The sequence below is a fragment of the Ascaphus truei genome, chromosome 18 (genome assembly GCF_040206685.1).
Source record: "Ascaphus truei isolate aAscTru1 chromosome 18, aAscTru1.hap1, whole genome shotgun sequence".
Lineage (NCBI taxonomy): Eukaryota > Metazoa > Chordata > Amphibia > Anura > Ascaphidae > Ascaphus > Ascaphus truei.
This window is the reverse complement of record NC_134500.1, coordinates 17,037,610-17,062,643: the sequence shown is the minus strand read 5'-3', so window position 1 is coordinate 17,062,643 and position 25,034 is coordinate 17,037,610. Positions and strand designations below refer to the sequence as shown.

Sequence of the window (25,034 nt, the reverse complement as noted above, 5' to 3'; positions counted from 1 at the left end):
ATATAATTTTACAATACAGATACAAACATTTACATTTATGCACTTTGTTTTACTGTATATAACATCATTTTACAAAAGCTTCCAATTCCAATTTTTGCTATAGGTTGTTGCATACAGCTTAGTTGAGCAATGTAAACTCCCTCTTCCTATTGATTCGTATTACTCACTGTCAGTAATATACCACGTCCAGCAATATATCTCATTAATGAGATAGTGTTTATGAACTAAACATTATGAATAAATGATAATCATTTCTCAATGCAACAATGATAGCAATTTGTGTTGCATCGTACTCGATCGCATTATAGAATGATTCGCATGATGTAGCAATTGCACACGTGAAGCCTTTTGCACACAAAAAAGAACCACATTCACTCATCTACATTAACTTTAGGGTCTTAATACTTTTGATTTATAGATGAGTACCACAATCCAGCCTACTGCAGTAAGCTAAGTTCATACAAAAAATTAGCAACAATAAAAAAACACACAACAGTGAAAAACACAACCATGTTACACCTTCCTTCCATTTTTAACATTTGTTTTAAAAGGTTGCAAGACTTGTAGCCACGCTGCACTCTGCTTTTGTATTTTCTATTCACTATTGTTATTATGTTATTTGGAGACCTAAAAATATATATATTAGTAGGGAATAATTAGTAATATGAAGGCCGAAACAGCTGTCTGGGAGTAGGTTTTACTGGCTCTGCACTTATTTAACCCTGGCTGTGCTGAAAAGCTGTGTAATAGGGCAAGCATAGGCTTGTAGGGGTCCATGTTAAAATAGATAAGAAGTAAGGCTGCGTCCTTGGTCGGCGAGACCACGTGGAGTGCGCATGCGGCGCAATCACAATGACTTAAGGAAGGGGAGCGCAAACTTTTAATGCTGCGCCCCCTTGCCTGGTGTCCAGCGGTCTCGCGCCCCCTCTCCTACCTGGCATCCGCATCAAATGACGATCTGGGGTCACGTGACCCACGGCGTCATTTGACGCCGGTGACGTCACTTCACATGACCCCGGGTCACAGATCGCTGTTTACATTTAAAGGATACAGTATCTTACTTTTTTCATGAGTTTATAATCCTTTATGTCTGCAAAGTAATGGTATTTTGTTTAGCTGAAGTCTAAAAATACCTAATTTACCCCAAATTAACCAATTCCTCTAGGTACCATATATATTTGTATGTTCTTAAAGCATATTTTATAAGACTTTACTTTTGTTTATATTTTATTTTAACTAAATGTTTTTTTTTCAATCTACTACCGTATGCCACTTGAAAGAGCTAGCAACAATTTCTAATTGATCGTTATTTCCCCCAAAAATAAATGAAGTTGTATTTCATGATTTATTTACTCAAGACATAGCATTAGCTAAATATAATAGGCATAAATGAGTATAGTTTTTTGGACCCGCATATCTACAGTATTTTACACCTGCAGTGAAATTATCCAATGTATCAAGGAACTAGCAGTCAATGCACAGTGGGTAAAGAATGGAAAGCTCTTCATAAAGTGCAGATGGGTGTCCACTCCATCATATACCATTTGACACACACATTGGATGTTCAATTGCATGTCCCGACCCAGAATATCTGCAAGCAGCTTAAGCACTGTATGGCATCACAAATTCAATGGGGAGAACAAAGCCATTTTGGGGGCCTCTGGAAGACAAGCAAACACACTTGTGCCTACTCCAGCGGTGCGCAAACTGTGGGGCGCGACCCCCAGGGGGGGCGCGACACTGCCGACGGGGGGCGCGGGGTTTACAGAGGCCCCGCGCGCTTCCCGAAGGCACTTAAATTAAGTGCCGGGGGAGCTGCAGGGCCTCTGTAAACCTAACTTACCGTGGCTCCGGCGGCTTCCTCCCTGTGTCGCCATGGCAACGCGGCGTCAAAATGACGCTGCGAGGTCATGTGATGTCACGTTGCTATGGCAACGTGACGTCATTACGCCGGAGCGTGGGTAAGTTGGGGTTGGGAGGGGGGCGCGGGAGTGAGGGGACAGCCGGCAGGGGGGCGCAGGGAAAAAAGATTGCGCACCCCTGGCCTACTCTATCTTTCTTTGTTAAAATAACATTGAAATGCTAGACATTCATGACAACACTATACACTCAGCAGCTACAATGTATCTTTATATTACTAAGGTAACATTATCTATTGTTACAGTTTATGGCTCAACTGCTGAACATTGGCAACAAATGATCACAAACAGGAAACTGTTACAAAGATCTTACACTGCTGGGGAGGTGGGCTAAAGCCTGCTATAGGAATCAAAGGATGCTCAGGGTATTACAGCTCATTAAAAAATGGCATTAAACGTTGAATTAAAAAAACAAATGCATGAAGTATTATGTAATACTACAGAACTGATTTATTTAAAAAAAACACACATGTAGGATATTGCTGGGATTGCTCTTTTAAAGTCCTTTGTTTTTAACCTGAACCTTAAAATAGTGAAAAAGCACAATCAATGGATGACAATAGCAACCCGGGCAGTCTTATCAGCTGTCCTCTCACATTGGGGGTTATCCATTGAACTGTGAAGGTGCTGCCTATCAGGGTGATATCTCACGAAAACTCCCATTGACTTGGATGGGAATTTCTCAGTCATGGAGCCCCAGTCAGCCCAGTTGGGTGCCCTTTTGATGTACCTGGTCCCAGTGTTTTGGGCTCCAGGGTTCCAGTTGCGGTCACATTCTGGTGCTGCAGAGTTTCATGAATGAGCCCCATTGTCTCCATCTATGTCAGTAGCACTCACCCGTGTACTGTGTACAGTAGCTCATTTTGTACAGCGCTGAGCAAATGTTCAAAGCAATATAAGAATAAAGGAAAAAATCCCAACAAGCCAGGATATTTATTATACTGCTAAGTTATCAGTTATACCCCCCACTTTTTCTAAGTTATCACGTCCGACATGAACAATTGAATTTTCTATACCATGCTTCCAGTGCAATAAAAAGTGAGACACAGCTGTTTGGATAATGAATTAGTGATTAAGTGATGTTTACAATCTGTTTATATGCCCTTGCTATGGGATTTCCTATGCATTCGATATGTTACATGGGATCATTAGTTATATACTGTAGCACTGGGTACAATTTTAGGTGCAGTGGGGTTTTGTTTTTTTTGCGGGGATATAGCCCTGCAAATGAATCCATTAAACATTTACATTTTCCCTTCACAATCTGTTTAAATAATAATGTTTAATTACAATAATGTCCACAGGGATTCAGAATGCTGTATGACATTTGGTTGATAAAGCGCAGCCAATTAAACCATCTACAGTTTCGGTTCACTCTTCATGGATCATCCGTGTAATTTGATTCATGATCAGCAGTGTGCAGCAAATAAAAACCCCACTTATGAGCACATTCATATGTCTCACACAGGTCTGCAACCCTGCTTTTTACCATGATCTCCCAGCATACAATGCTTCCACTGCAGCCAGGCATTCTGGGTAATGACATGCACAAGAGCACACAGTGATCCGCATTGAAACACTAAAGCTAGAATTGAAACCATGATTTTTATTCTCAAAAATTAGACTTAGGTGGTTATTCTTTAAACTGAAGTCAATTGGAAGTGCAATCTTTGATCCATGCTCTTGCTTCCAAGGTGACCTTGAAGATGGTCCACTCTCACTATCTTGCAGCACTTGTGAGTGGAGGTATTCCCCTCCTCCACCGATATCCACCTGCGAAAGTATCCACAGAGGAACCAATATCCAAGAAAAAGACAACACAAGGCGCACCGAATGTAAAAGATATACAGTATAATTATGAACTGGGAGATCGGATCACATTAGATGCTTTGGACATCAGTTCCTTAATGTGTAAGTTACTTTATACATTTGTTTAATTGTTCATTATACTATATCTTTTACATTCGGTGCGCCTTGTTTCCTTTTTCTTGAAGTCAATTGGAGTTTCCGTGCGAGAGTGCCCTAATCGGTACTGTCACATCTTAACAAATAACCCACCTACGCTTTTCTTCTTTATAATAATGTAAATGGCTTTTACATTCTTATAATAAAAAATAAGAAGAATATTGGAAAGAATTGAAACAACCAAGCAGCGTGTTGTCTCTGTCTGTAGATAAAACGTGTACTGCATTTTCACTAATGCCCAACTTGTGTGATTTGCTGTTTTAAATGAGGATTATTATTGGAAAAAATGTATATGGGGAGGCATGTGCATTATATAATGCAATAATCTGCTTTAGTATTTGATTCGACGTACAAAAGATGTTTTAAGTAGAGAGGCACTTGCTTTAATTTAGTACAAATACTGTTTTTACTTTACAAACCAAAAGGAATGAGGTTAGTGAGTAGTTTCCTTATTGTTAAAAAAAATCTAAAGCTCTCATCATGATCCGGTAAAACAAAAAACTTCTATACTGTTTTTGGAGACTAAACATATCCATACTGGCAATGGAACTGGCCCTGTCATTGACAGACACAGAGTTGTATAGTTTCAGGCAGAATGTTTTAAGATTTCGGGTTTAAACTGCACTTCAACTTAATTATTCAAGTATACATTTAAATGTCAAATCATATTGGAAGTAACATGAAATTGCGGTTTCCTTTGGGAAATACACTTTGCATTTGATGGGAACTGCAGAATGGATTTCCAGTGTCTTAAAATTGTTGTGTTGCCTTATTTGACTTTGTCATGTTGATTCCCAAGGTGTGTGAAGTGTTTACATGCAATGGGAAAAGGACTTCATAAAATGTATTACTCGCAGTTGCATAATTACACACCCATCCACTGTGATGAGCACCTTCTATTGTTTTTCCCTGGGAAGCATACACATCTACTTCTTTATGAATTCATGATCAAATGAATGCTCTATATTGCCTGTTATTAATTGTATGTCTTGTTTTTCAGTTAAAGGAGCAATCCAAGCTGTTTATTTATTTTATTTATTTTCATTTTTTAATACAGGTTTGAAGCAGGGGGTCTCCGGAGATGAACCCCGTTAATTTCAGCTCTGAGACCATGTGCTTCCAGAGATACTTGCATCCCGAAGGGAGTACCAGTATCTCCTGCAGTTTAAAGCCCCCGGTCACATAGGCCAATAGGAAGCCGCACCTGATGACATCACAGATTCCTATTGGCCCGCAGGGCCCGGGAGCTTTAAAAAGCAGCCACATAGTGAAACCTGGAGTGGCTACTGGCACTCTCTGTGGAGGTAAGTACCTCCAGAAGCAGGGGCCCCCCGGAGACCCCCCACATCAATCCTGTATTTAAAACAATGAAACAAATGAAAGGGAAAAATACGTCTTGGATTGCCTCTTTAATGGATGGATGGATATATATATATATAGACGAGACCACCAGTATTCTAAAGCTTGTCTTAAACTAGCCCGGTTACATTCTGGATATGTGCTGGGCGTAACCTGGCTAGTTTAAGGCAAGTTTAAGGCATTTCTGCATTGACTAATGAACCATAGGCTTAACACAGCAGGGGTCCCTGGCAGTCCCATTCAAACTGTTCAAAATTCAGTTTGAATGGGACTGCCAGGGACCCCTGCTGTTAATTTGATGGGCCATTAATCAATGCAGAAATGCTGGGTCTAGTTTAAGGCAAGTTTATGGCATGTATCCAGCATGTACCTGGGTGTACCTGGGTCTTTTTGGCGATTTGCCACTGGTTTGTGTTAGAATAACCGTGGCCACTACAGTATATATAAAATATGGTTTTAGAATGTAGATTATAAATGGAGCTAAAGAAACACATTGTAATGTAATTAGTTTATACTAAGATATAATTATATGTTTACTCCTCTGTCGCATTGCTTATAGTGACGCTAAATGTGAATTGTAATCTTCGAAAATAAAATAGCATGTTCTACTAATTAAAGTAGTATCTTACTTGTGTTAACATTTTGTTTAACATCTTCATTGCTGGACGAGCAAGCCAAGTACATTGGTCCAGCATTGAAGGTGGTACAGACCTTCTATACCTTGGACAAAATGAAATGTCTACGTTGCCCAATTACTTTAAGATTATTGCTCTCTCCATTTCCAAGTTTATGGCCCTTACTGGGCATGAAAGTCCCAATTGAAGTCGCAAATCCAACCTTTGCCATGGTTATCTTTACAGCTCCAGAGAGTTTGGTAACAAACGAGAGTGAATTCAAATCGGTGAACTTCCAGGAACCAGAGGTCACTCCTGAGAAATGTGGAATAGAGGAGTCGGACAGCCCAGGTAAGAGGCAACAACTACTGTATGCTATAAGTCATCTGGGCTCATAAAAATGGAACAGACTAATACTTTGTTTTAGCAGCTGCAGCATCAAATTAATGGCAGCATCCAGGGGTCACGGTGTGGAGCTGTTTCACTTTCCCTTTTCATCAAGAATTTAGGTCTTTGATTGGCTACAGCGTTTATGACTTAAAAGAAAGCTGACACTTCTACTTCATTATAATTAGTTTTAGTCTAAAACATTTTATTAATATATGTGCAAGGTATGCCCTTTGAACGCCGAGTCAGTGTCAGTCTTGGATATATTAGAATAGCCGTGTCTGATTGGAATAAAAAGCTGGTTAAGACACAGAGAGGCTTACATAGGCAAACTGACAATGTTCTATAACCTTAATTAATTTTTTGAAGCCAGCCCAATGCACAGCGGCTATTACAACAAAGTGTGATTGCGCTTTTATTCACAACCTACGAGTACTTGTTAAATGTGTTTTCAAAAGCGAGGAGACTCAGCTTCGTGACATTTCCAGAAGCCTATAGCTTTTAACATTCCTGAAAAAGGAAGCATTGTGCAGACGGGATGCACAATTATTTGTTAAATGATACATGGTGACTGTGATATTTTTTACTTGCTGGTTCCTCTCGTTTCCCTTGTATCCTTGTGGTCCCCGTGCATCGCATTTCTGATTCATCCTCTCTGTGGCCTGTCAGCTTAGTTAAGAAATTTTAAAGTCTTGGAGCCAACGTTGACAGAGGGCAGCTGCAAATAGTGCAAATAGTCCCCTGACCTCTCTCCCTAAGGGAAATGGTTGAGATTTCATTTTCACTGGAAGAGTGCAGCCAAAAATTCACCCCAGGTCATTAACAAACAAGAAAACCCTGGATAGGGACCAATGGTTATACATTTATAATGCAGTGACTCCAAGAAAAGAACCAATGTTGTGTACCTATTTTTGTCTATAATATTAGAAGACCAACACCCATAGGGCCGTATTTACTTGACTGGGCTGTAAGGTGTCTTCCAAGGGTGTTTTATGAAACTGAAGGAGAAGTGTGGTGCCCTACCAGTGAAAGAATCACAACAAAGAGTACAGAGAAGTGCGCTCCAAATAAAAAATAATATAGCTTTAATAAGTCATCTTGTTGAAAAATGGAGGTCACAACCCACCTATGCATTTCATGTTGTAGCGCTTTATCAAAGAATACATATATCAGATTCCATATACTGATGTGTGTGTGCCTTGATAAAGGGCTACGGTGTGAAATGCGTAGGTGGGTTGAAACCTCCGGGTTTTTTTACAGACAGCTTGTAACATATTAACTACTTGTTGGTCCAATATAAGGTATCATACCATTACCACCTACTCCAGTCATTTTCAACTGGGATTCCATGTCCGCCAGGGGTTCCGTGGGCAGCCCTCAGAGGTTCTGCAGCCACCATGGGGGTAGAGCTGGGACCCCACGCAGCAGTGACCCTAGCTCACTGCGATCCTTCCTCCTCCTGCTTCTGTCTGCCGGAAGTCACGTTCATCTTCCAGCTGACAGAAAGAGGGATGATTGAATGCACTTTGAGTGAAGTGGGCTCTGGCCCTCATGCGGCACATGTTTCTGTGATTGTATTATATCAATGTGAATATATTGCAGCATTTATTAGTAGTATTGATATTACTCTGAAAAATAATCCCATCAGTTATTATTTAGCTCCCAGAACAGTTTAATTGTAACTCAGACAATGTTTGGCAAGGACAGTCAGGGATAATATATCCAGTGCTGTATACCAGCTCGACTTTCTATCCTAATTCTCTACTTTTACATTATTGGCGATGAAGAAAACTGCTTTAATAATGCTTTGTTACACTAATAATAAATCACTGTAGGGTAAAAAAAGTATACCTTGTTATTTATGTAAGAAAAGTGGGACCCAGCTGAATCGCATTCAACAACAACAAGCAGCAGGCATGCTGTGATTGACTGGACTTTCAATGAAGCGGGCTCTGGCCTTCATGCTGCACATGTTACTGTGTTTATAGTACAGCAACATGAATATATAGCAGTATTTATTATTAGTATTGATATTACTGCTAAAAATGATCCCAAGAATAATTATTAAGCTTCCGGAACAGTTTATGTTTATATAATTACACTAATAAAAAATCACTCTAGTTTTAAAAAGTTCCTACGACGGATTAATCCATCATACATCTTTTCTTACAATACAAAACGGATTAGAAATAAACACATTCTGCGGAATGGATTTAGGTGAAACCCGCCAGGCGGAAGTTATTTTAAAGCCGCATAACCAAGGCACATAGGGGGATTTTAACTAGTCTGCACGGATTGAAGTCGGAACAATCCGTCTGCGGATTTTACCCCGCAGAACAGATTTTGAAGGGAAAGCGTGGGAAATGGATTTGGACTGGTTCGCCCGTCTCTAATTATAACGCAATATGCTCCATTATTAATAGGTAAAATAACGTTTGGCTACATCTGTAGTTTACTAACTTTTTCTGTTGGTCATGCTATCTCATGTACTGTATGTTGATAAAGTGCAAAACTGAATAGAATTTCACACCAGCCCCGTAAACTGCATCTCTGCAAAGTTCATTTAGTAGCTGTTGATTACATTTTTTGTTATTCTGACCCAAACATCTCTAGAATAGGGAAGCGCAAACTTTTGGAGCTACGCACCCTGCTTGCTCCACCTCGCGCCCCTCTTACTTTGTTTGGTGGTGTCAAATGACGCTGCAGGGTCACGTGATGTCACATGATCCCGTTGCCATGGGGACGAACGTGTAACATCACTCCACACTCATTTTACGCCGTGTTGCCATGGCAGCGCGTCCAATCAACTCTTTAAAATCCTGTTAAGTGAGTTGCAGAGGCCTCACGCGATCACCCGGCATTTAATTTAAATGCCTTGGGGAAGAGCATGGGCCTCTGAAACTGCCCGCCCCCCCAAAAAAATCCTGTGCCCCCCACTTTGCGCACCATTGTTCTACACAACAGATATGCTGGTTAGAGTGCATGCTATGGAACATATTTACTTACATGAAGATGTATGAAGCTAAAGATCACAGCAACTGCTTGAAAGTGCTTGGAATAAAATTGATGATATGAAACCAAGTTGGAAACTGAGAATAGGATTCTTCAAATATGATATCATTATATTGGTAGTAAACAATGCATTTCTCAGGCTTTGCTGTGTCCATCCTTGAATTTTAAAGCACTATACCTTATAACTCTGAAAACCTCAGGAGAATTCAAAACTGGTCTCACTGCCTTCCACTGAGAATTTGTGGCTTGGTTGCCATGGAGACATCGTAATTCTCCAGGAATTGCTCATATTGATCCGTGGACAGGCGTAAATGGCCAGGCTAGTGAGAGGGATGAAAGAGGTGGGCAGTACGCTAAAATGACCAGGGGTTACGGGTTGGAAATAAGCTCATAGCACACACTTAGGTGAAGAGAAAGAAACTGTTTCATTTTGTTTCTGGATTTTGGTTTTCGTTACTTTGTGCCATTGTCTTCTTTCACTATAGACTGAAAGAAACTTGTTAGTCACTTGTCATGTCAGATCTTTGGTGCTTGTCCTGACACAGCTGTCAGCCTCCCAGCACTGTGTGCAGTTCAGGGACACACAACAAAGAGCCAGCAGCATGAATTATTTATTGATTCTTTGTGGATGAAATTCTGTGATAAGAAATTAAGACACTTCCAATAGGAGGGTTGGTTAAAATAAGGAAGGTTGTGATCATATAATGTCGTACTTAAACTGTATTTTCCATTGAGACAATTCTCTCAAGTGTGTAGTATTCCTTTGTTTTGTAGAATACAATGTAAAAATTATAATTTTGTGTGAGACGATCTGATATAACTGGATAATCCCTACATGGCCCATACACAGCATCCTGTCTGTTACATGTTATTCTGTCTTTGTAAGCCATGAAGCTTTCATTAGGACATTCATATGCTATGGGCTACAAGTACAGTCCTACTTAGCCCCCAAAGATTAATAGTTGACCAGATGACTCACTGCCTAAGAATTTTGTTGATGTACAATTGGTGGAGAAAAATGATAGTGAAACCTGCAGAACATTGGAAAACGCTCTAGTATATGTGGCAAATAGTTGACTCCGCTAACTCTTCCTATTGCTTTGTATCATTTCTTGATGCAAGCACATTAAAATCAGAGCAAATATGCAGTGTGCAGTCTCTGCTAGTGCTTAGTTAAACCAATGGCAATTACCTTTATAAGGGCTGTGGTAAAATAACAACAGTTAGGAGTAGGTACAGTAGAGTCACATATACATTTTTATTGCACCACAAAATAGTTGATATGTTACAAGCTATCGGGGTTCCTCATTAGGATACCTGATGAAGGACACTGAGCTGATGAAAGTATGAAGCATATCAACTATTTGTTGGTCCAATGAAAGCTATCCCACTACCTACTGTACTCCTACCTCCTTTATTATTTAACCACATGGAAGAAAGGTCCAACAAGTCTACCCCCACCCCCCACTTCTCTGCTTACTATTTAAGGGCTGTCACTTTCTTGACGATTTAATTTTTAGACAGAATCTGACTCTCTCAGTCTTCTACTTTTTCTTAAATATCACTCAGTGTTGAGCAAGCCCTGTCCTCCAAAGACAAAGTACCTTTCCATGGGAAGGTGTGTGCACAAATTCTCATAATGTGTAAATGGTATTTAATATTATTGCACCTGTCTGCAAAAGGTAGCCAACAATTGCCCATCACTGCAAATTTCCATTCTTTTATAGCCAAATAAATTTATTGGGGCTTACAAACTTTCCGACCTCCACTGCTCGCCCCTAATGCTCTGTCGCTTTTTAAATTGTAATATAAATACTTGTATGATTTTCCTTTTGATTATTTTGGGTGACTTATATCATTATGGAGATGGTGGGCAGCAGATCAACATTTTAATAGGACATGATGCTGTTCTACTTTGACTATTATCTGTAAGAAGAAGTTGTGAGGGACTTTAAAGCAACAGTCCAAGCTGCCGTTTTTTATTTTATTTTTCCCCCCTTTAATATGCGCATCAATACAATCCACACAATGATAAGTAATTAGGTAAGTTGCTGATCGATCCGTTCTCCTGTGATCGATCGGTGAAGATTCGGCTCAGGGGTCACTAAATTACTGTCAGTGCAGCAGAAGAGGACCAAATATGCAAAGTTCTGTGGGGAAGATCAAATGATCAGGCAGTCACTAGTTACAATTGGTGCACTGCTAGATAGAGGGCAGGGCTCAAAAAGGGGTGTGCTAGAGCCTGTTTCAGAAGAGGAAGGAGATGTGGCTTTGTAATTGGTAAATGGTTGCTATAGAAACAAAAAATGCTTGTTCTATTATAATACATAAAAAATTTCATTCAGACTTGATTTTAAAAAAATGCAACAAGTATAGAAGGCTTGTTACATTATAATACATTTAAAATGTGATTGAGTTGTTTAAAAAAATGCTACAAGTATTTTCTCATAGTACAGAACTGATTTATTTAAAAAAAAAAACACATAGGATATTGCTTGGTCTGCAGCTTTAAGTATGCAGAGATACTCAACATGATTAGATAAAGGATCACATTAATTTTAGTTGAGGGAGGAGTAAAAATATTCTCTTGAACCCTTTTCAGATATATGGAGAATACCCTTAAACAAAATACAAAACAAAAACAATCTTAATTTAAGTTAGAATCACAAATACGTTTATACCAGAAACTGTTATAGAATAAAAGTGAGTTCGTTTGTACTAAATCTTGAAGACTAACATCCACATTTCAACAAGTATTAAAAACAAAATACAAACTAAAAAAAAAATGATTTTTTAATTACTTTTGTTTCCTCAGATGACATGAAGCAGAATCCATGGATGTCCAAAGTGTGTTTCTGCAAAGTATGTTAAGAATTGTTTATGTAATTTTAAAATAAAATGTTGGAAACTATTTTTTTGTGAACTATAGATGCATTTTAGTGTATTTACACAATTGATGTTGCTAATTGCTAGAGCAAAATATGGTATCTGTAATGTTTTTACTACTGTATGTATTAAGACATTAATCAACATACATAGTCTAATTGTTTGCATAGTCTAACTGTACAATTTCCTGTGTAATGAATGCAGTACAAACGCTGTTATCTGTTATGTTTTGCTATTTAAATGTTATATTTGTTCATAAATGGAATCTATCGTGAAGTTTAAATTGTGTATATCTTGTAATTTCATTTTTTTATCTTGGAAAATGTTTCTGTAATGTGATCTATTTGATTTTGTTCAATTATTGTACAGTACGGGTTCTTAATACAAATCCCGGATGTAGCTTTGCATGTATTGAAACAATAGATCCCCTTCCATGCTATATTTTACGTAGCTCATCTAAACCAGAGTTATTCTTGTACAGCAGGGGTGCTCAACTCCAGTCCTCAAGCACACTCAATAGGTCAGGTTTTCAGGATATCCCTGCTTCAGCACAGGTGGCTCAATCAGTCCCTGCTTCAGCATATGTGGCTCAATCAGTCGCTGCTTCAGTAAATTCCAGGCAAATAACGTGATGTTACCTAAATAAGTATCAGATGTTATTTTCTCTGAGTTTAACAGGTACTAAGAAAATTATATGCAAAAAAAAGAACGGCTATTAGTTACTCAATAGACTAGGCTTAAAGCCATGTTAGGTTGGCATTACCTTGCGTTAGCATAACATGACCCCTGTTACGCCTGTCTTTCTAAAGGTGGTGTTAGCTCCATCCAAACACTGAAATATAGGGGAGGAGAAAGAGTGACCTATTTTTAGTGGAGTCCTAAGCAATATATATATATATAGATATTATATAAGTCTGTGAGGATCTCTAGAGATCCAATATACTGGCACAGCACAAGAAATAATCACATAAAAGTGGTTTATTGGGTCCAAAATGCACACACATATGCCCTATGTTTTTGGGCCCCAGAGGGACATTCTTCAGGGATCGAAACATCTGGCATTAACTATTTACCCTTTACCATGACCACACCTGCCTCTGCTGAGGCTTTTTTTCAGTGTTCTCTCTCTCTCTCTCTCTCTCTCTGTCTCTCTCAAAAAGGAGCACGCTCGAGCATTTGCAAAGTATATTTAAATGACACACCTCCTCAATGATTTTCAGAAGACCTACACTACCCCTAAGGCCCCTTGTGATTAAGGAGTACTAGTGTCAGACTCAACAGGATCAGAACCCACGACTTCTGCTATTCAGGGCCACAGCTCTAGCATTGAACTCTCTCAGCTGCTGGACAGCTCCTCTGTCACAGCATACTGTACTTGTGACCTCTACTGCTCCCCCTGTGCTAACCTGAATGGCCTTTAGTGCATATGCAATGTTCGGGGGTACACCTCTTTTGCATGTCATTAGCACTAAAGGACAGAAACAAAATAACCTGTACATTATTTAACGAGTAGCACTAGGTTAATGTCATGTTATTTGCTTGGTGCATGGGCGTTATAATCAACCTAACATTAATGTTAGGTTAAATAGATTAAATAGATGCACCTGGTCCCAGGTTGTATGAAGAGCTTGCTTCTGCTCGGGTGTACTAGTTATCAGTAAGAAAAGAAAAAAATACAATATGAAGATTTAAATCGATGGATTGCTGTATCTTGCAATGTTAAATGAGTCGTTTCTATTTTTTTTTTCTTTACCCAAATGTGTTCTACAGAGATGGGAGGCAGGGGGTCCCCGGAGCTGAAATAAACGCGGTTCAACCACGTTTAATTTAGCCACAGAGGGACACCTGTTCCCAATTATATATATATAAAAAAAAAGGGTGAGTAAGGGGACATGGTGGGACTGCCGGCTATAAAGAGGCACTCCTGGTGACACTTTATTTGTGTGTTTTTATTTAAATGTATGTACATGTGAATGTATGTGTATATATATCACCAGCATACAGTGCTTCCACTGCACCAAGGGATTCTGGGAAATGACATGCAAATGAGCACACAGTGCCACCTTTTATCTTAAATTCATTATTACATGGAGCCCTTAAGCCACTGCTCGTTGTTTTAAACACAGCTTTTAAATACAGCCTGGGATCAGGTGCAAAGCCAGTTAACCCACTCACAGACAGCTATAATATATATATACTAATGATCACCAAGGTGATCGAAATACCAGCCCAGGACAGGGAATGGAAGAGAAAGGTGTTTATTCACAGTAGACAGTCTGCATGATGGACTGAATAAACACCCTTCTCTTCCGCTCCCTGTTCTGTGCTGCTATTTTGATCACCTTGGTGATCATTAATGACTTCTATTATTTACCTTTACCTTGCACCACCTACCCCTCTGCTGAGATATTCTACTCAGTGTGCGCTGCCTTTTTGTTTACTATATATATCGTTTTGAAGCTGGTGGGTCTCCGGAGCTGAGCCGCGTTGTTTTCAGCTTCAGGGAACCCCCTGCTTCCTGAGATAATTACTTCCGTTAGTGCTGCCGATAGACACTCTGACTGGGTTCGGTATAAAAGTCCCGCGTCCTGCAGGCCAATAGGAAGCCGCAACATCATCTGTGGTGTTTTCATATTGGCTGACGGGACAACGGAGCTTTCAACGGCGCAGAGATACCGGCAGCACCTGCGGAGGTCTGTATCTCGGGAAGCAGGGGGTCCCCGGAACTGAAATAAACGCAGTTTAGGTCCGGAGACCCCCTGCTTCAAACCTATTTAAAAATATATATATATATTTTAATGTGTTGCCAGGAGTGCTCCTTTAATGTGTGATAAAAACAGGAGCAAGACACATTTTTATTTATGTTCTCCCAACGTGATATGGAATTATTAGTTTAAAGTGCTATTGAAAAGTAGTTGTCTCATTTCAGGAGAGACCATGGGGCTTATTCTGTAAGGTGTGATAACGCAGATGGCGTGCTATTGCATGAGAAGTCCCATTAACTTTAATGGAGCTTTTCATGCGCTAGCACGTCACCTGCGCTTATTACACCTTACAGAATAAGCGCCAAACCTGTAAAATAAGGAGACAGACCTCTTTGGACCAATTTATATATCTATATCACGCTGAAGCGAAGAAAACGGAAAGGGGGTTTGTGTTTTAAAGGCTGATCTATTTTTATAGGTAAACTAGCTGAGAGCCCCGGCGTTGCCCGGGATGTTTGTGGTGTGGGTGTGGCATTTGGGTGAGGAGTGGTCAACGCGGCCCATGTGCGGTGGTAGTGCTGCTGTGGCTGTACTGATGGTGATTGTATCGGTGTGCTGATTTTGGAGGGTTTGGTGCTGATGTGGGGGTGCGGATGTGGGGGTGCGGATGTGGGTGTGCCGATGGGGGAGGTGCAAAGGTGCCGATGTGTGGGTGCTGATGGTGTTGATGGGGGCTGGGAATGGCGGGGAGCCGAGAATGCCAGTGTGCTGGGGGGGCATGGGATAGCGGTGTGCTGATGTGGTTTTGCTGGGGATAGTGTGTGTGTGTATACGTGTGTGTGTATACACACGTGTGTGTGTATACATGTTTGTGTGTGTGTATACATGTTTGTGTGTATACATTGTATGTGTGTGTGTGTGTGTATACATGTGTACGTGTGTGTGTGTGTGTACGTGTGTGTGTGTATACGTGTGTGTATACACATGTGTGTGTATACACATGTCTGTATAGACGTGTATACACATGTGTGTGTAGACATTGTGTGTATGTATATATTGTGTGTGTGTGTATACATGTGTACGTGTGTGTATACACATGTGTATACACATGTGTGTATACATGTTTGTGTGTGTCTATACATGTTTGTGTGTATACATAGTATGTGTGTGTGTGTGTGTACATTTGTGTGTGTGTACATTTGTGTGTGTATACATTTGTGTGTGTGTATACATGTTTGTGTGTGTGTATACATGTTTGTGTGTGTGTATACGTGTGTGTATACACGTGTGTGTGTGTGTGTATACATGTGTGTGTGTATACAGTATGTGTACATGTGCGTGTATGTCTCCATGTGTGTGTATACACATGTGTATATACACATGTGTATACACGTGTGTATACACGTGTGTATACATGTTTGTGTGTATACATAGTATGTGTGTGTGTGTGTATACATGTGTGTGTGTACATTTGTGTGTATACATGTTTGTGTGTGTATACACGTGTGTGTGTATACATGTGTGTGTATACATGTGTGTGTGTATACATTATGTGTATGTATACATGTGTGTGTGTGTGTACGTGTGTGTGTGTGTACATGTGCGTGTGTTTATGTCTCCATGTGTGTGTGTATGTCTCCATGTGTGTGTGTACGTGTACATGTGTGTGAGTATACGTGTACATGTGTGTGTGTGTGTGTACGTGTCTACGTGTACATGTGTGTGTGTGTCTACGTGTACATGTGTGTGTGTCTACGTGCGTGTGTATACGTGTGTGTGTGTCTACGTGTGTGTCTACGTGTGTGTGTGTATACGTGTGTGTGCGTATACGTGTGTATGTGTGTCTACGTGTGTGTGTGTGTCTACGTGTGTGTGCGTATACGTGTGTGTGTGTGTCTACGTCTGTGTGTGTGTCTACGTGTGTGTGTGTACACGTGTGTCTACGTGTGTGTTTGTACGTGTGTGTTTGTACGTGTGTGTGTGTGTGTATACGTGTGTGTACGTGTGTACGTGTGTGTGTGTGTAAACGTGTGTGTCTGTGTGTATACGTGTGTGTCTGTGTGTATACGTGTGTGTCTGTGTGTATACGTGTGTGTCTGTGTGTATAGGTGTGTGTGTGTGTGTATAGGTGTGTGTGTGTGTATAGGTGTGTGTCTGTGTGTATAGGTGTGTCTGTGTGTCTACGTGTGTCTGTGTGTCTACGTGTTTCTTTGTGTCTACGTGTGTCTGTGTGTCTACGTGTGCCTGTGTGTATACGTGTGTGTGTGTATACGTGTGTCTGTATAGGTGTGTGTGTGTGTGTGCGTGTGTGTCTGTCTACGTGTGTGTGTGCCTGTCTACATGTGTGTGTGTGTCTACATGTGTGTGTCTGTGGACGTGTGTGTGTGCCTACATGTGTGTGTGTGTGTGTGTGCCTACATGTGTGTGTGTGCGCCTACATGTGTGTGTATGTGTGGTCTCTGTGTGTGTGTGTCTCTGTGTATGTGTATGTGTATGTATATATATATATATATATATATATATATATATATATATATATATATATATATATATATATATATATATATATATATAGTGTGTGTGTGTGTATGGAGGGTTGAGGCTGGCAATGAAGGAATGGGGGGGTGTGGGGGGAGAGCTGCTTACCTTGCAGTCGGCAGCATGTTCCTCGAGGTGAGGCCTCCTGCAGGGCGGGAGCCCCCCCGGCAGGGCGGGAGCCCCCCCACTGCCCTCCGGCTCGAGGTGAGGCCTCCTGCAGGGCGGGAGCCCCCGAGCCCCCCCGCTGCCCTCCGGCTCGAGGTGAGGCCTCCTGCAGGGCGGGAGCCCCCCCGCTGGCCTCCGGCTCGAGGTGAGGCCTCCTGCAGGGCGGGAGCCCCCCCCGCAGCCCCCCGGCTCGAGGTGAGGCCTCCTGCAGGGCGGGAGCCCCCCCGCCGCTGCCCTCCGGCTCGAGGTGAGGCCTCCTGCAGGGCGGGAGCCCCCCCGCTCGAGGTGAGGCCTCCTGCAGGGCGGGAGCCCCCCCGCTGCCCTCCGGCTCGAGGTGAGGCGGCGGTGCAGAGGAGCGTTGCAGGCGGCGCCGGGTAGGCTGGTCTTTGCTGTGAGGGGGGTGGGAGAGGTGAGCCGGTGCCGAGGAGCGTGCGGCGAGGCCCGTGGGTATGCTGCCTCACCCATCCGGCCGCTCCCACGTGGATGTGAGGCGGGAGGCAGCGTGTTGTGGCCGCTCCCCCGCGTGTGTCCCGGGCGCTCGCTCCGCTCCCCCGGGCGCCGGGGTGTGAGCTTGGGGGGGGGGGGGGGGGGGTGTGAGCTTGGGGGGGGGGGTGTGAGCTTGGGGGGGGGGTGTGTGAGCTTGGGGGGGTAAGCTTGGGGGGGGGGTGAGGTGTGTGTGAGCTTGGGGGGGTGGGAATGTGTGTGTGTGTGTGTGTGTGTGTGTGTGTGTGTGTGTGTGTGTGTGTGTTTTTTTTTTTTTTTTTTTTTTGTGGACCTTTGGCCCGTCACTCCGCCTCAGGGGCGGGCCAAGGGGGTGGTGTGAGTGTGTGAGGCCAATGCGAGGTGTGGGGGGTGGGCCAAGGGGGTGGTGTGAGTGTGTGAGGCCAATGAGAGGTGTGCGGGGCGGGCGGCCCAAGGGACCAATGAGATTGCCGCTAGGGACACCGGACATCCAGGCAGGCAAACATACAGTGCTTTCACTAATATAGTATAAGATACATTGAAATAGTTGGTTGAGGAATTAAAAAAAGGCTATCACACTTTGATTACTATATGAATTCTAGGTAATAATATTAATTATAATTGTTATAGGCCATTTGTGGTACTATCAACATCTATTTTTCAATACGTTGTCCAGTGATTGTGCAAACATGGGCAGAGTTTACTGTGAAAATGCACTTTGAATTAAATGCAGGCAGTGCTCCCCTGAAATACCATTGTATACTAACACAAGATGTCTAAAACAGGCAACACAGGCACAACAAATGTCAATATTTCTATAGGCATAAGCATTTCTTCAGACATACTGAGACACGCTGTATATTACTGTACCTTAACCACTGCATAACCTGTCAAACAAACAATAAAAAACATATATCCATCCTTAACTGTTTGATTTATCATTTTTTCTAATATTAATACCATTCTTGTTATAATTTAGACTTGCAAGTCTATTGGTCCGTTCTTGCCTGGAGAGGCAGATAAAAAGTAATACTTAGGGGCTTACTCTATATCCCCCGAAGCAGACGATCAGGCCACTTTCGGATGAAATTCACCCAAAATTCACCATTGACTTCAATAGGGAATTTTGTTCTTAAATGACCAGATCGGCCGCTGCGGAGGATATAGAATTAACCCCTTAGTAAAGTGTAAGGTACCATGGTCTATAGAGCAACAGACAATTTCCCAAAAGTGTGAAGAACCAAAAAGTATAATAGCCGTCTCACAAGCGGCAGTATACACTGTATTGTATTCTACATTTCATACTTTTTGTTTAGTATATTTACCTTCAAATGTCTTAAAGCAGGGGTGCACAAACTGGGGGGGCGCAGGCAGTTGCAGAGGGACCGCGCTCTTCCCCACGGCATTTAAATGAAATCACGCAAGGCCTCCGCCACTTCCCTTACCTTGTCTTCGGCAGCCTGACCGCCCCTCCCCCCCCCCCGGCATCATTTGACGACAAAGACAAGGTAAAGAGGGGGCGCGAGCAGGGAGGGAGAGCAGGCAGGTGGGAAAGGTTCCCCACCCCTGTCTTAAAGGATGACATGCTGTGTGTCCACTAAGAGGGTGAGTTGAAAGTCAAGAGTAAAAATATGTGCAATTTAATTGTGTCGTGGTGAGGGTCCAATAAGATATTAAGGAACAAAAATGAACAAAGATATTTTATTTAAACAACCACTGATTGTTGTAGAAAAGAATGACAAATAGAGAGTGAACAAAAAGAACATCTACTACGTTTGCATGTCTTATCTGTACCATGTTCAGAGCATATTATTATACAATACTCTAAGGCCCGGGCCATAGAGAGGTGAGGCGATCCGAGCCGCGCTGACGCTGAGGCTCGCCTGCTGAAGTCTGGGCGATTTCATGCCCATACAGGCGAGCCAGCGGGCGCGATCGGAGCCGGGGGGAGGTGGTTGGAGGCGGGGCAGTGACGTCGCTGGGCCAATTGCCCATGACGCACTGACGTCGACGTCACCGACGTCACGGCGCCTTGACGTCGACACTGCTGTGCTGTGATTGGAGGTTTTCAGCCGACAGCGCGCTGAAAAACAGCTTGGCGCTCGGCTGAAACCTCCAACTCTTCAGCACGCCTGCGGACGCTCGCGTGAGCCCCCTCTCAAGGCATCCTCATTGAGGATGCAGGGGTCAGCGCGGAGCATCCGCACGCCTCAGCACGGCCTGTCCGTCTATGGACTCGGCCTAAGGAGCACTATATTCTTCATTTGTCTTTTAGCTTTTCTATCTTACTATATATTTCTGAAAGCATTGTATGTTTCTCTGTCTGCACTGTCCCTAGCGGCAATCTCATTGGTCCCTTGGCCCGCCCGCCCCCGCACACCTCTCATTGGCCTGAGGCGGAGTGACGGGCCAAAGGTCCAAACACACACGCACACACACGCACACACACGCACAGAGCACCTCAACTTCCATACCCCCCCACCCTCCCTCTCCCGGTGGCCGAAATAATTTGGCACGGTGGCTCCCTTACCCGGAGTCCCATTGTCCGGTTGGGCCTGGGTTGATGGGGGAGAGTGTGATCACTAAGAGCCGTTGGTGCGGCCGCTGTGGCGGCCGCTTGATCCACTCCCGCTCGACGGATGCAGTGCCGCCTCCATCACAGCAGGTGACAGCGGTGGTTTGGCGCCAGGGTAAGTGTGCTCGGTTGGGAGCGCGTGTCTCCCGCGTGGCGGGTGGGGGCTCCGGCCGTAATCGGGGGGTGGGTGCGCAGGTTCCCCCCGCGCGGTGCAGCCTCCAGCACAGCAGGAGGGCTGTGGTGGTGTGTTTGGGGTGGGTGGCGCCGGGGGAGCCTCTGACTAACGGCCTACCCACAGGCCCTTCGTGCCGGGGACCGAGGTGAGGGGGGACAAGTACCGGGATAGAATAACGCTAAGCCCACACCACTCACCGCTCACAGCCGCCCCACACGCACACAGCCACTCTGTTGTTCTCCTCCTCACCCCGCGGGATGGGACGCCGACCGCCGCCGACCAGGGTGAGGTGGGTGAACGGTCACGCGCGCCGGAGACCGAGGTGATGGAGGGGGGACAAGCGTCGGGAAGATTTGCGGAGCGCCGCCTTCTCCTCCTCACCCGCGGGACCGGGGGGGGCGAGAGGGGGGGACGGAGTGTCGGGGACAGGGTGACCCCAGCGCCGGAGAGAGGGGGGTGGGAAAACAAGCGCAGGGGACGGGGGGGACAACCACCGGGGACAGGGGAGGGAGAGTGCTGAGGGCCGCAGGGGGGGAGAGTGATGTGGGGTACAGGGGGGGAGAGTGATGTGGGGTGCAGGGGGGGAGAGTGATGTGGGGTGCAGGGGGGGAGAGTGATGTGGGGTTCAGGGAGGGGGGAGAGTGCCGTCTGGTGCATAGGGGAAAGACTGATGTAAAGTGTCCCGGGGGGGAACGGAGCTTAACGGGGGGGAACCGAGCTGGGAAGGGGAGGGCAAATAAAGCTAGGAATGGGGGAGGGGAGCGGAGACAGAGGGGGAGCGGGAAAATGTACTCCCGGGCAACGCCGGGTATATCAGCTAGTATTTACTAAAGAGCATTAAGCCATTTGTACATTTCCAAGTCTATTCACTGCTGGATCCCAATGGATTGCTTATTATGATTCACAGATTTTATATTACAAATGTTTTGGATGCAGCACATCATTTTCAATATTTAGGGTGAAGTTCAAAGGAGCAATCCAAGCCGTTTTTAATTGTATAATTTTTTTAACATAGGATTGAAGCTATACTTACCTCTGCGATCTCCTGTAAGGTTAAAGCTCCCGTGTCACGTGGGCCAATAGGAAGCTGCACCGCATGATGTCATGGCTTCCTATTGGCCGGCAGGGTGCCGGAGCTGTGAAAAGCGGCCATTATGTGAACCCTGGTAGCCAAGCCGGAGCGGCTACCGGCAACCCCCTATGGAGGTCTGTATCTCTGGAAGCAGGGGATCCCCATAGCTGAAATGAATGGGGTTCAGCTCCGGAGACCTCCTGCTTCAACCCTATGTAAAAAAAAACAATGAAAGATAATGGGGGGGGGGGGGGGGGAGATTGGGAAATAGCTCGGATTGCCTCTTTAATTAATAGCAATTTAGACAGAATGGGGAAAATGACAGTGAATACAAAAGTGAGACTTTTGAACATCAACACAGCAGAGAAGTTGTTAAGTAAATAAAGAGCCTAGGAAAGGAATGTGGAAACATGTTAAAATAATAATTCTGTCTCTGTGAGCGGTGTGTTGATGGCGTATATTTATGTTACCTTATTGCATTTATTTTATGTTAATCTGAAGCATTTAAGGCAACGAGCAGATTAAATCAAATAAACGTTCAGTGTATAATTTTATCACTGTTTTTCTCGTGACATGAGAAGGGATTGTGAAAATGGTTCTTGATGCCTATATAGATTTTTCAAATGCATTATACTCTCTTTAGACTTTATCCAATATATACATATCACTGCCGTAGACATTTACTCTCACTGCCTTTTTGCAACTGTACACATAATTTAAACAGTACCGCAGGAAAGAAAAATACACAGTTGAAAAATGTCCTCGTTATGCACACAATACAACAAACTGTGCCTAAAATAGGGCCCATGTGGGTATTTTTGTATGTCAGCAGTTTTCAAAGGAGTTGAGTAAAACTGGTAGTGACCCCGATAAATACTGCTGTATAATGTCTAACTGAGAAATCTATACCACATTTATGTCATTTAGCCTTTTAGATGTAAGACAAAAAAAAAACTATCTTCACAAGAATTCCAGGCACGAAAAAAAGAGTAAATTGAAGCGAATACACAAGTACTTTTTGTCCACACACCTAAGTTGCGGATTACTAACAGAGGAAGACTTGCTAACACAGAATAGAATGAAGTTCACTGCGCATGATCCTCAAAGATGAATTCTTTAAGATGTAGGGAGATCTCTTGCAGTTTGTCTTGACATAGATGAAATGGAGAAACGACCCAGAACGGGTCCCCTGCCAGTAGCGCAGTCTCCCGGAATGACAGAGTGCACCGAGGTAGGTTTTCATGTATTTATAGACAATAAAAGAGCAGATTTCCAAACATACAATTTGAAAGCAATACTTTCGACAAAGCATGATCCACCGGGAGTCCCAAACAGATGATGATGGCATTCACCACGTGGACTGCGTCTTCCATGTGGAGTGAAGCAATGGGGATTACTCAGGTATTGGAAACGGAAGCAGATTGTTCTCCAATGAGATCAACATCTCAGGAACCCAGAACGTTTCAAAAACAAGCCCTATGCATTTCACACGTCTAGAGCTTCATAAGGACTGGTTATAGACAGGGCTCAACAAATTAGAAAAAAAAGCCACTTGCCCGAAAAAAAGGCACTTCTCCCCCTCCCGAATTTTTTTTGTCTCATTGTAACCCTCCTCCCTCTCTCACCTTCCCCCCCCTCATTTTACCCACTGGCGAGTGTTACCGGCAGCATGGTGCAACGTTTCCTGGCATTCTCCTGCGTCTCTCCCTCAAACTCCAGTGTCTCCTCCTGCAACCCATGTGAAAATGGCTGCGCAGTGTCAAATGACGCCTCATTACCATGACAATGGGACGCTACGTGACGGCACGTAGCGTCCTTTTGTCATGGTAACATGGCATCATTTGACACCGCGCAGCCATTTTCACACGAGTTGCAGAAGGAGACACTGGAGTTTGAGGGAGAGACGCAGGAGAATGCCAGGAGATGCCACACCATCTGCCAAACCCCGCCGCCGGTAAGACTCGACAGCGGTCTAAATGCACTCGCCCCACGTGGGCGGGTGCATTTGTCGAGCCCTGGTTATAGAGATGCTCAACAGGATATACGGTATATTACACAGGGATGGCTTGATGGCAGTTATAGAGGCACTCTGCGCTCTTCCCCAAAAGCTGATTGCCAAGGGAGAGCGTGGGGTCTCTGTAACTGTCTCTTGCCTGTCCGGCGGCATCTCCTCCCTCAGCGACCCATTATCATGGCACCGCAATGTCAAATGGCATAGGCGTGATGCCGCACGGCGCAGTGTTGCTTTGACAATGTGATGTCGCATGATGCTATGATGTCATGTGACGCTGCATAGTCTGTGAAACATTTGTGCACATTCACCAAATAGGTGGAATTTGGCCATTGCTGACTTGAGAAAAGGTCAGAAAAAATTTACAATTTGCAAAAAACGCTGAATTCCACTATAAGACCTAGAGATTCAAAGTTCCAGGACTCTGGGTTTTTTTTCCCAGGGACTTTCTCAGGCACATCCTTAAATGCTGAAGGCTTGGCTACACATAATGAAGTTCAAAAGTGCTGTGAAAGTTCACTTCTATAAAGCTTATATATAAATATATATTTATATAAAGTTTTCATTACACATTTCTTTTTGCCAGACCACCTCACACACATCTCGAATACCAAAATCTTTGAGTTTAATTATAATGTTACTGGTGGCCATGGTATCCAACTGACCATGTTAGAAGAACAGAGGTAAATATGAGCTGCGTCTTGAGAAGTAAGGTTCTGGTGATTGTGGTCAAGGATAACCCAATGCAGGGGGAGGGGAAATGAATAAATTGCCAAGAAAATTCATATCCTACTGTTATACTGGGGTCAGTTTTAAAAGTACAATCATGATAATTAAAAACAAGATTTATGTTGTATTTAACCTGTTATTTACTGTGTTATATATATATATATAACAAGCTCCTCCCCCCTACCACATGCAGCACCTATCACCTGAGATCAGACTCCAAAAGACTGTTCATGGTCCCAAGGCTCAACAAAGTATCCGGCCGCTCCTCCTTCTCTTACCGTGCACCCCAAAACTGGAACAACCTACCAGAGACTCTTACATCCACCACAAGTTTAACTTCTTTCAAATCTAAGGCTGTCACACATTTTAATCTGGTCTGTAACTGTTTCATACGCCCATAATATATATTATCTTTAACTGTGCATGCAATGTCTTGTATATAATGTATACCCTGTTCATT

General features: G+C 43.4%; 1 protein-coding gene across 2 annotated transcripts in view; it reads left to right on the top strand.

Moving 5' to 3' along the window:
• WDR72 (WD repeat domain 72) overlaps positions 1 to 13,284 on the top strand; it is a 131,787-nt gene extending 118,503 nt beyond the window's left edge. For both annotated transcript variants that reach the window (XM_075575719.1, XM_075575718.1), the window contains exons 19-20: positions 6,104 to 6,208; positions 12,072 to 13,284. In XM_075575719.1, the coding sequence (XP_075431834.1) occupies positions 6,104 to 6,208; positions 12,072 to 12,127 (161 nt within the window). In that variant the 3' untranslated portion in view covers positions 12,128 to 13,284. The remainder of the gene's footprint in view (positions 1 to 6,103; positions 6,209 to 12,071) is intronic.
• The last annotated feature ends 11,750 nt before the right edge of the window (positions 13,285 to 25,034 follow it).